Genomic DNA, 12,539 nt, shown 5'->3' on the forward strand with positions numbered 1-12,539 from the left:
TGACAGAGCATCACTTGCCCCAATCTATACCTTGTGGCTAATAGCCACTGATGGACCTCTGAAGTCACTCTGAATAGGATTGTACTGTTTGTTACACTTCATAATCATAAGCATGCCAGAACTGTACAGTGTCTTTCTTTAGTTTTTACAACATTATTTGGTCTCAAGTCAGCAAATTACTTTCAATATGGCAAATTTTAAAAAGGGTTTTGTGATTTGGCACTAACAATCATTTAGCAAAATCTTTGATAAAACTCTTGAATATATATCTTTATCTACTGTAGGTCATGTCCTTACTATCTGTAAGTCAGTGTTCCCAGGCATCAGTCCAGATATCTGGAACATATGCTTCAGAGGGAAGATGCATGTTAGTATGTTCAGTAAAGCACTGGAAACAGACTTCGAAGAACTCATATCTTCCCTGGAAAATAGATAAGAGGGTCCCTGGTTTAATTGTAGTTAAGCTTACTTGGGAAAAGAACTTACTTAAGAAATGAGGAACCTCATAGAGGTTAGCTTGCCTATATTAAATTTAACCATTTAGATATGTCATGTATATTCTGCTAGAGTAGTTTATTAACTGGAGATTACCAGGCAAAAGGTTCCCTAATAAGGGATCCTTAGAGGCTTTGTGTCACTATAGAATGTATTCTGATTACTGCTTAACAAGACAGACTGATTGGTGATTCCTTTTATTTTAGCTGAGGTTTTACAGTGCCTTTTTCTCTGCTGTTCTGAACAGTTAAACCTGTTTTATATATGACCCAAATATAGTTCACCTTTGCACTACATCTTTTGAGATACTGAGATAAATAAGATTTTTTCCTGTAACTGAATCATGTATGAAATATTGTTTTATTGTTTTAAATTTTAAATTCGGCATTGCCGCTTGTTAGCCGCCCTGAGCCGCTGGGTAGGGCGGGATATAAATCCCAAAATAAATAAATAAATAAAATAGAATACAGCTAACATGAGAATGTACTATATTTACTCGAATAGAAGATGACCCTGATTTTAAGATGATCCCTTTAAAATTGTTATACACCCCCCCAAAAAAAATTATTATTCAGCATAACTATAAATATAAGACAGCCCCTCTTTTTGATGGCATACCTGTGGGGGGAAAACTAGTCTTGCATTTGAGTAAATAGTGTAAATTAAATATTGTATGTAGGAGAATAAAACAACATATGGGAAATCAATGATTGCATCTCCCAACATATTTTAAGGGCCCCCAATCTGGATCAGGGTCATGGTGCTGGGGGAGGGTAGCCCTTCCACATGGACCTTTTCCCCATAAAGATTTGCACCTCCAAACTGCTATTAACCATGGGGGAAAGACAGGTACAATATGGTACAATTTTTCTCTGTTGATGGTCCCTTTGTGCCGCCAGAAAATCCCACTAGTTGGTATTCTAAGTAGGGCAAAATCTAAGACAGTGATCAGAGAAAGAAGTATGGTAGAAAAAAGGGGAAGCTATTATAAGGGACAACCTGTAGCCTTGTAGTTGGGTGGTTTGCTTTTAGCCAGGTTTATGATGGGAGAGGGGAGGGAATAATTAAGTATTTGTACATCTGTGCACTGGGAATATTTACATCATTTTTTTAAAAAAGCCAAACTCCTTGCTGGATACTGTTTCTAAACCACTTTTTTATAATGTTAAACAGGGGAGAGGCACCTCCAGCAGCACGTTACCCCCCAGACGTTTTCTAATGGTAAATATTTTTGTTCTCTATCTCTATGAGGAGTTTTAATTGTAGCTGCATTTTATATTTTGGAATATAACAACTGGGCATAGGGGCCTGTGCTGTTGTACTAACTGCATGCCTCACTTTGCATCATAGAAAATGGGGCAGAAGGGTCATTAAAAGGGGCACCTGTGCTTACTAACTATCTAATCTGCCCCCCAACCATTTCCAGCCTCCTTTTTTACAAGTCCACCCTTGTCATCTGCATGGTCCCAGGTATCAGCGATAAGTGAGTAGTCTGGGAACTGCCTGGCAAGTGAAGAAAGATTCATGCAGGCAATCAGGGCTATCCCATGAGGAACAGAATGTATATGACATATGGGGCTTCAAGTGGCTGCTTGCTTTGCTTGTGCTAACAGTGTATTCTTTGGCTCGAAATGATAATCACCAGTTTCAAGGGTAAGGGGCAGTGTGTGTTCTGTTATTTCTTCTATTTCTAAAGATGATGCCCAGGCTGTTCATTCCATCCAGGAGTTATCCAGAAGTTTGTCTCTGTGAGGTCTTTAACGTGTCATTGCCCCTGCAAGGCCAAAGCATTACTATGGCCATGGAGAACCAGGACAACAGAGGTTCGGTGACTTGTTTAAGACTAAACCAAGAATTTGTGGCAGAACAAAACTCAGAGCTTGCATGTCCTAAATCCATTTGGGAAACACTCTTCTGAATTCTCTTTCTAATTGCCACCATATACTGCAACAGTTATGGATTCTGAGCTATTTAATGAAAAAGTAGAGAGTAACTGCAAAAAGTGTTACCTGATCTTGTAGATAAGATGGGGCACTGAACTCTCGTGCTTGTAGCTCCCATGTTAAAGCCTAAGGAAGAGTGCAGGTAAAGTTGACCAACTGTGGAAGATATTCTATGGCTGTCTCCTAGTCCTTTCCTGCTGCTGTTTACTTGGTACTTGGTGGGAATGTACTTCACTGTGTGTGGCCCTGAAGTCTAGGCAGAGGCAAAGGGCTGGCTGACTGAAGTGCATCATTCCTCTGTTCTTTCATGAGGATACTCATACAGTTTAGAGAAGAAAAGCAAAACTGAGAGAAGTTCTGCCAAAAAGCTGCTTTCTGAAGTGCTGTCTCATTTTTGTAATGGGAAAACTGATGGGGGGACTTGGAGTCAAGCACTGGGATGAATTTGAAGCAGAATTTGGAATAAGGAAAAAGGACTCTTTATTTGTCATTCCCAGATGTTAAAGACAGCGTATGCAGAGATTAACAGTGCAATCCTAAACAGAGTTACACCTTTCTATGTCCACTGAAGTCAGTGGAGTTAGGAGGGTATAACTGCTTTGGGTTGCACTGACAAGAACTGTCTTCTTTACAGTTGAGCAAAACTATTTGAAATGGGGTAATGCCACAATCGGTGATAGACGGGTCACCTTTCTTTCTTTGGATATGCTGCATTGTTTTCTAAGGACTGTTTCTGGACTATGTTTTTTCTGGATAATTGTCACCCCTTTCATCATCTCTTGCTACTGTCTCTTACATCAGATCGGCACACTTCACACCACATATTATATCAATATGTCTAATTCTCAAGTGTGGCCCAATCTGTGGATACTTAAATTCAGAGACTGGAGCTATGAACGGACAAGACAGATCTTTCTACAAATCTAAAAAAAGCCCCAGGTATGCAGAAAAATCTGGAGTCTTCAAAGGGGGGGGCAACCCCCATAATAGAAGCAGCACCTATACCTTTAAGAAATGGATGCCATCTGAGATCTCAGTGGCCGTTGCTGGGGTTGCTAGGCAACCACAACAGTATTACCAGCCTTCAGACCTTGGTTCCTGTCAGTAAAAGGCAGGGAAAGGGACAGGGCCCTTTCCAGGGCTATTTTGGCCTCCCAGGCCATCCAGCTCCCCTCCTTCCTGTCCTGGAGGGAGGAGTCATGGAGGCCAGGCCCAGCAGCATCCGCCAGGCGACTTGGCTACCATGCAGTTTGCACAACTTTCCCAGGTGTGGTAGTGGCTGTGACTTGATGGCTCACAACATGTTTGGGCCCAGAGGCAGCCTCCACGAAACTTGAGCAGCTTGTCCAGGCCATGTGAGTGGCCACCATACACCCCACCTGAGTGACTTGCCACCACATGAATTTTGCAAGTTGGCCGGTCCTTTCCCATGGAGAGGCCGCCAGGGGAGGAAAGGAAAGAAAGCTGAGACCCAGTGTGGTGTAGTGGTTAAAGTGTCAGACTCTAGCCTTGAAGACTCAGGGTCAAATATCTACTCTGCCATGCAGCTTTCTAGGTGACCTTCAGCCAGTCGTACTTTTATGGCCTAATCTACCTCAGAAGGTTGTTCTGAGGATAAAGAGAAGAGAAGAATGATGTAAGCCACTTCGAGTCTGCATTGGGGAGAAGGGGGGATTATAAATGAAGTAATGATAATAAATAAAGGTGAAGGTGGGGGAGCAAATGAAATAAAGTTTGATTGGTGAGTGGGAAGGAAGTCGTGAAAGAAGAGAGGATATGGGGGCTGCCAGGAGGAGAGAAAAAGGAAATAGTGTGGGGAAGGGAATACAGGGAGAAATGAAGGGAGCCCCACAAGTCCTTGATGGTTTCCTTGCTTGTCATCACTATTTATGATTATTATTACTTGTGCACATTACTGCTTTTCTGTAATTCATGCTTTCATTATGCTGCTGTTGCTAGTGAGTGTTAGTTTCCAGTTCCTGATCTCATACGTACATTGCTGACTGCAACAGCTTTCTTTAGTATTCCAATAAATTCCTTCTCCTGCTGTTCCACTTGGATAACCACCTACCTGTTTTAATTGAAAAAAGAACTCTGCATTTCCTCCTTTGGGTTGGATGGATGCACTTTTGTTTGGTATAATGGTACCAATACAGCAACCACTTACATGATGAATGTACTTAAGGAGTACCTTGGGCCTGTCATGAAATCCCAATATCTGTCTGTCTATCTTTGTCTGTTTGGGGTCAGCAAACACAACAAAATCTTGAGCCCAGCTCTAAAACTACTTGGAGAGGAAATAATCCGCATACAAAAAAAGAGAGAGGATATATTTTATGTGTGTTCCTAACTCAGATTGACTGATGGCAGACAGTTCCTCCATTGCTGCCATGCAATTTTGATCTGCTGGAATGGGATGAAATCACAAGTTCCAAGACATTTTTAATGAAACTTTGTTGTAGCATTAAACATGAGATCTCTAAAGGAAAGCATTATAAATCATGCTAGGGAAATGCGTGGATGCAGAAACTGAGTGAAGATGGCAGGAATATGGCAAAATATGATCACTTTATCAGGGAACAGCCTCTTTGTATGACTTTGTATCAGAGGTCATTTCGGGGGGGAACGCGGGGGAACGCAGTTCCCCCGGGTGAGGTACGGGGGTGGGGCACACGACGAAGCCCCGCCCTCTGCTTCCGGCCGCCCCGCTTCCGGCCCTCATTCAGCCAGGAGGAGGCAGGAGAAGAGGGAGGATAAGTTGCTTCCTCCCCGCCTCTCCCCACACCTGCCTGCCTGGGGCCAGGGAGGGCCTTGGCGGGGCTTCCTCACACTCCCGCCGGCCTTGCAGGTCCACTCCCGGGCCTTATGATGTCAGGGGGTGTGGCATATGCTAATGAGTTATGCTAATGAGTTCCCCTAGCTCTTTTTCTACGAAATGACCCCTGCTTTGTATGACAAGGAACATCCTCTTTGTATGACTTGTATGACGTGGGCACTGTGGTGTATTGCTAGAGGAAAGACAATATGGAATACTCTGCATCATTCCCATATCTCTGCTTTTCATTTTGTTTATTATTTCTGCTGTGTGCCTAGGAATAAAACTCTTGCCTTCCTTATTCTGTCAATCTTCTATCTAGTATTATTAGAGTGAATGGCTAAGCTATCAGTATCTATCAGTATGCTGATGTTAATGATCAGAAACATTGCAAAACAGGAGCTGCAGCACTCTTGAGTACGTTTAGAAGATGTACAGGCAGTTATTTCATTGTCACCCTGTAACTTTGCACAGGCTGTTTCTGTTGCTGCAGTGGGTTTAAGAGTTTATAGAGCAATTTTGATTTAGTCTCGGACAAACCCTGGTATTGCCATTTTGCAGACAGGAAACTGAAATGAAGAGATACTGGGTTGGATCCTGCACAAAATCACCATGGACGGAAGAGTGGAGATTTGAACCCCAGTTTAACCACTACATTATTATTATCCTTGAAAACATTTGAGACAGAGCATTTAAGGGATGGGTGTGGAGGCAAACATGGATCAGGGTCTCAATAGCTTAGGGAGGTGTAGTATACCTGGAGGGGAAAGTAAACATGACATTCACAGACCTGCTTTGGGACTGTAGCGCTTTATGAATTTTTAAATGACACTCAGACATGGAGATAGGAATTTGCTGTCTGAAGTGGGAGCCTCACAGTTCTGCATGGGTAAGGCTTACTTGTCAATCCGCATTGCTTGTCTCTTTGTCTCTGGCAGCCCCAGTATTTATTCTTAGTGGTGTTCAAGCTTTGGAAACTCATTTGTTTCCTTATATGCTCTGTGGAATTGCTGTATGTTGGTGCCTTATATACTCTGTGGAATTGCGGTATGTTGGTAAAATGCTTCCCATATTCCATCCTGGAAGCCAGTGCTTCTCAGTAGTGAATGGAGTATCCATGTACTGATTGCAGGGGTTACTTCAGCTGATCTTAAAATAATGTTTAGAGGTTGAACCGTAGTTAATGTGGCTCTATTCTGAATCAGAGCCCCAGGCAGCTGCTATTTCCATTGAGAAAACATTGAGGAGATCTGATCTTATTTATTTAGTATATTTTTATCACATCCTTCCTACAAAGAACTCAGAATTGTTTCCCCATTCTCCATCTTTCCTCACCACAATCCTGTGAAGTTAGTAGTCAAAGAGTGACTGCCCGCCCCAAGGTGACCTAGCAAGCTTTTTGGTGGAGTGGGAATTTAAATCTGGGGTTCCCAGATCCTAGTATGATGCTGTAACTACTCATCATACGGGCTGTCCTGGAAACTCTTCCAAAGTCTTATTTTATTTATTTACAAAATTTATATCCCACCTTTCTGCCTTCACAAGGGCCACCAAGATGGTTAACAATTTTAAAAACACATGATAAAATTATATTATAAAGCCATTTTAATAAAAGCATACACTATAAATTATAGTTTATTATACTGTGTTATATATCTTATCTGTTTTGACTGCACTGAAGTGGTAAACCTGTGTCCGGGTGGTACCGCTTCCAAGCGCTGAAGAAGCTTATGTGATGCAGTACTCCTCCGTACAGTAAAGGTAAAAAAGATAAAGGTTTCTCTTGCTCAAAAGCCAGTTGGATCCAACTCTAGGGGGCAATGCTCATCTCCTTTTCCAAGCTGAAGAGCCAGTGCTGTCCAAAGACATTTCTGTGGTCATGTGGCCAGCATGACAAGGCGCATGGAACGCTGTTACCTTCCCACTGAAGTGGTACCTATTTATCTACTTGCAATTTCTTGCTTTTGAACTGCTAGGTTGGCAGGAGCTGGGGCCAGAGATGAGAGCTCACTCCATCATACAGCACTTGGGTCTCGAACTTCCGAGCTACAAACCTTCTGGTCTACAGCTCAGGGTCTTAACCAGGCCCATAGGTACTGTGGGGCCCATGCCCCCCCCCGGTGGTTTTTACAGGCCCCTCTCCAATCCTTGGCTCCACCTCCCTCCCCCTGCTGCCACCCCGGCTGTCCTTGCTGCTGCCAGGAGGTCAGAGTGGAGGGCTGCTGAGCGGGGACACCTGCTGCCCGCTGTGCCTCCCTCCTGGGTGCCTGCCTGCCTGCCTCCCTCCCTCCCTGCCACGGTCAGCCCGTCTCCCGTGAGGAGGAGGAGGAGGCACCCTGCTCTCGCCCCCTGCTCAGCCTCTGCTGCTGGAGACCAGCCGGGGGGCTCCTCTCCTTGCCGCCTTGGGAGCAGGTCGGGCTCGGCGCTGGCCTTTTTCTCTCCCCCCACCCTGTTGCCACCCTTCCAAGGCCAGCGGCCCTGGTGGGGTCAGCGGTGGGTAATCCTCTCCAAGTCCAAGCTTTTTCTCCTGCGGCGGCGGCAGCAGCCTGGATACTTGCCTTGCCTTGCTGGCGTCCTGGACCAGCCCTTTGTCCCCTTCTTCATCTCCTTTCCCTTGCCATGTGGCCTCCCCCTCCAGCCAAGAGGAAGGGGACATCCGAATATCCATTGCATACATTCAGTATTCTAATATACCATTCTGAAAAAGAAATACACTAAAATACAACTATGGACGGAGGTTCGTGACATTGTACAGGAGGCAGCAATCACCACCATCCCAAAGAAAAAGAAATGCAAGAAAGCAAAGTGGCTTTCTGATGAGGCTTTACAAATAGCAGAGGAAAGAAGGAAAGCGAAAGGCAAAGGCGAAAAGGAAAGATTTACCCAACTGAACGCAGATTTCCAGAGAACAGCAAGGAGAGATAAGGAGGCCTTCCTGAATGAACAATGCAAAGTAATAGAGGAAAACAATAGAATGGGAAGGACTAGAGATCTCTTCAAGAAAATTGGAGAAATCAAGGGAGCGTTCCATGCAAAGCTGGCCATGATAAAGGACAAAAACGGTAGGGACCTAACAGAAGCAGAAGAGATTAGGAAAAGATGGCAAGAATACACAGAAGAACTATACAAGAAAGACCTCGATGTCCTTGACAACCACGACGGTATAATCACTGACCTCGAGCCAGACATCCTGGAATGTGAAGTTAAATGGGCCTTAGAAAGCATTACTAACAACAAAGCTAGTGGAGGTGATGGTATCCCAGCTGAGCTATTCAAAGTCTTAGAAGAGGATGCTGTTAAAGTTCTGCACTCCATTTGCCAGCAAATTTGGAAAACGCAACAGTGGCCACAGGATTGGAAAAGATCAGTATACATTCCAATCCCAAAGAAGGGCAATGCCAAGGAATGTTCAAACTATCGCACAATTGCACTCATATCACACGCTAGCAAGGTCATGCTCAAGATCCTACAAGCTAGGCTTCAACAGTACGTGGATAGAGAACTACCAGAAGTACAAGCTGGGTTTCGAAGAGGTAGAGGAACGAGAGATCATATTGCCAACATTCGCTGGATTATGGAGAAAGCAAGAGAGTACCAGAAAAATATCTACTTCTGCTTCATTGACTATGCTAAAGCCTTTGACTGTGTGGATCACAACAAACTATGGCAGGTCCTTAAAGAGATGGGAGTACCAGACCACCTCACATGTCTCTTGAGAAACCTGTATAAGGGCCAAGAAGCGACAGTTAGAACCGGATACGGAACAACTGATTGGTTCAGCATAGGAAAAGGAGTACGACAAGGATGTATACTGTCACCTTGCTTATTTAATATATATGCAGAGTACATCATGCGAAATGCTGGCCTGGATGAATCACAAGCGGGAATTAAGATTGCTGGGGAAAAGATCAACAACCTCAGATATGCAGATGATACCACTCTAATGGCTGAAAGTGAAAAGGATCTAAAGAGCCTCTTGCTCAGAGTAAAAGAGGAGAGCGCAAAAGTGGGCTTGAAGCTCAACATCAAAAAAACTAAGATCATGGCATCCGGCCCCATCACTCCTTGGCAAATAGAAGGGGAAGTCGTGGAAGTAGTGACAGACTTCACGTTCCTGGGATCCCAGATCACCGCAGACTGTGACTGCAGCCATGAAATTAAAAGACGCCTGCTCCTTGGGAGGAAAGCGATGGCGAACCTAAACAGCATGATAAAAAGTAGAGACATCACCCTGCCAACAAAAGTCCGCATGGTCAAAGCAATGGTATTCCCAGTAGTCATGTATGGCTGCGAGAGCTGGACTATAAGGAAGGCCGAGCGCCGAAGAATAGATTCTTTTGAACTATGGTGCTGGAGAAGACTCTTGAGAGTCCCTTGGACTGCAAGAAGAACAAATCAGTCAATCCTCAAAGAAATCAACCCTGACTGTTCCCTGGAAGGCCAGATAATGAAACTGAAGCTCAAATACTTTGGCCACCAAATGAGAAGGGAGCACTCACTGGAGAAGACCCTGATGCTGGGAAAGATTGAAGGTCAAATAAGACGGGGACAGCAAAGGATGAGATGGTTAGACAGTGTCATAGATGCAACGAACATGAAACTGAGCAAACTTCAGAGGACAGCGGAAGACAGGAGGGCCTGGCGGAATCTAGTCCATGGGGTCGCGAAGAGTCGGACTCGACTGTGCGACTGAACAACAACACATTAACATACAGAGTATTTTAGTCCTTTTTCTTGATAATACATATGTGAGGACTATAATATGCAATAAGCCATTTGTATTTATTATTTAGTTATTATTTGGAAGTATGAGCATGGCATGGCAGTACTGTACAGACATATAATGGCAGGGCCCCCGCAGCAAAACATTGGCCCCCCAAACAAAAAGTTGTTAGCTACAGGGCTGGAACCTCTGAGCCACCATACAGTGCCCTCAATCAAACCCTGAACACAGAAAACTGCATATCAGGGGATAGGATCCTGTTCTGCATTCCTCCCTGATCTGTTAGTTTTCTGTGTCTGCGGAAGATTTCTGTTTGCGCCCCTCCCCATCAGACTCCTGTAGGGAAGCATTTCATTGTGTGAGCTCCCACTTGAGATCTAAAGTGGTACAGCCCAAACACAGGTTTATCACCACAGTGAGAACTGAGCCATAATTACTGATTGCTTGGTTCCTATGGTGCAGAGGCATAATGTCTAGATTGCTGTTTTAACACACAAGGCTCTTTTTGTTTGTTGGTGAATTATGGTGATTGCAGCCTTGCTTTCCTCCATCCTCTGACTCAGCCAGCACTCATGGATGCCCTTTGTGGTTCTGTGAGTCATGTTTATTCACTTAGGCCTGGGAACCACACTCCCCTCAACTACTCTATGTTAATATCACCACAGAACAATAGAAGCCATTTCACATTGTACCTCATTATTTCAGAAGAGTAGCTGTATATATAGCACCAAGAAGATGAAGTTCTGTTTCACCTCACAATCTCACTGGATTGGTGTGATGTAAGCTTTTGTAGGTGACAACAGACTTTGTCAGATTCCATTCATCAGATGTCTCTTCTCTTAATGAATATGGTTTCTGGCTGTGTTTGTTTAACATGTTTTCCTGTTCTGTGTGGGTCATTAATTCATTTCCCAACAGAGGGAGGTTAATAGGGTGTCCAGAGGATATGCTGTTTTTTTAAATTTGCTACATAAGATAGTCATTAATGTGAATGATAACATATGCAAAGAATACAAAATTAGTCAAGACAATTAAATCTAAGGCAGATGGTAAAGATTTTTAGAAGAATCTCTTGAAACGACAATAGGACAGTGAATGCAAAATAAAATTAATTGCTGATAGGTTTTTAAATGTCTTAACTACATTTTAACACCCTGATTATATAGCCATTATTATTGCATATCAAGTTGCATAATGCTAATTGCATAATAGCTGTACAAAATATAGTGAAATATGCCATTAATACTTTGATTCAGAACAGCTCTTAGGTATTTACTACAAGAACAAAGCTCCATAAGATGTGCTCTAGGCATATTCTGAGGCAGGAATGGCTCCAGACATTCCCTGAGTAATGGTGATTGTGGAGTTATCATTGAAAGCATCATCTAAGGGTTTCCCCCATCCAGTGGTCAGAAAGCAAACAGGATACTTATCACTGTTATCATTATTTATGCATGCATGTATTATAATGTGCCCACAAGGGAGTGCTGATCATCAGACAAGGGATTGTTATTAGCTCCCCCACTTAGATCAATGAGAAGAACTGTCTTTGCTCAAGCTCCCACTTTTATTGCAGCTGTGCTGTGGAATATGATATTAGGAAAGCCCCCAACCTTGAAAAGGTTGTGGAGGCTTTGTGAAGCAGAGCTCTTTCATTGTGCCTTCAATAGTCTATGAATGAAAGTTATGGCTTGCTTCCTTTTATTTTTATCTATTTGTATATTTGATGTGATATTGTGGTTGTTTTTTTAAATTTGATGTAAGTCTGTTAGTGTCCTGTTGAATAGGAGAAAATGGGATCCACACTAAACTTTTCTCTAACAGAAGTGTGTGCATGCACACGAAAGCTTATACCCAGAATTAGACTTTGTTGGTCTTAAAGGTGCCACTGGACTCAAACTTGGTTCAGAACTTTTCCTGCCTCCTCCCCTCCCCAAAGCGCAGCAAAACAGGATGCCCACGGAAGAGGGACATTTCCCAGATGTTTGTGTCTGGACATTACCTTTAGATCCGTGAGGCAATCGTGCCTCGCGGAGCCGTCTGATCGGACTCTAAGAAAAGAAAACATCTAACAGGTACAATGGAATGTAAGCCCTTACATTTCTTGATCTAAAACCAACATGAAAAATTTCGGTTATACTAATTAAAATCCTTTGGATCTTCTTTTAGGATTTATAGAGGGGGAAACGTTAACAGTGTGCTAATGGTATCAGTATGTGTTCTCAGAATTTGGCACACAGGATGGATTTGTGGGAAACTTCTGTGCAGAGCAATGTTCAAGTAATAAACTGTCTCAGAAGTCTAATTGTTAGGATTTGGGGTATTTTTTTCTCCGTAAATTGGTGGACAGATTTTTTACATAGAGTGGGAGAGAAGAGCTGCCATAGACTGACAAATATACAGAAGCAGGTTCAGTGATGGATTTTTAAAAGAAAATATTTAATTGGGTGACAAATTTCATAAAAGGTTGTTTAATGTTTGTATTCTGGAGAACGCCCAGCTTACCACTGGTACGAATTAAAAATGCAGTTCATCACCTATTGAAGTCAGTGGCAAAAATTGT

The 12,539-nt window shown here is 43.2% G+C and overlaps 1 protein-coding gene across 1 annotated transcript in view; it reads left to right on the forward strand.

Annotated features, from left to right (window-relative positions):
- Positions 1 to 12,539, forward strand: part of SCUBE3 (signal peptide, CUB domain, EGF-like 3) — a 186,104-nt gene that overhangs the window by 115,362 nt on the left and 58,203 nt on the right. Inside the window, exon 7 of the mRNA XM_015423957.1 lies at positions 1,669 to 1,716. Coding sequence (XP_015279443.1) covers positions 1,669 to 1,716 — 48 coding nt within the window. The remainder of the gene's footprint in view (positions 1 to 1,668; positions 1,717 to 12,539) is intronic.

Source organism: Gekko japonicus, unplaced genomic scaffold (genome assembly GCF_001447785.1).
Source record: "Gekko japonicus isolate JY-2015 unplaced genomic scaffold, Gekko_japonicus_V1.1 scaffold370, whole genome shotgun sequence".
Classification (NCBI taxonomy): Eukaryota; Metazoa; Chordata; class Lepidosauria; order Squamata; family Gekkonidae; genus Gekko; species Gekko japonicus.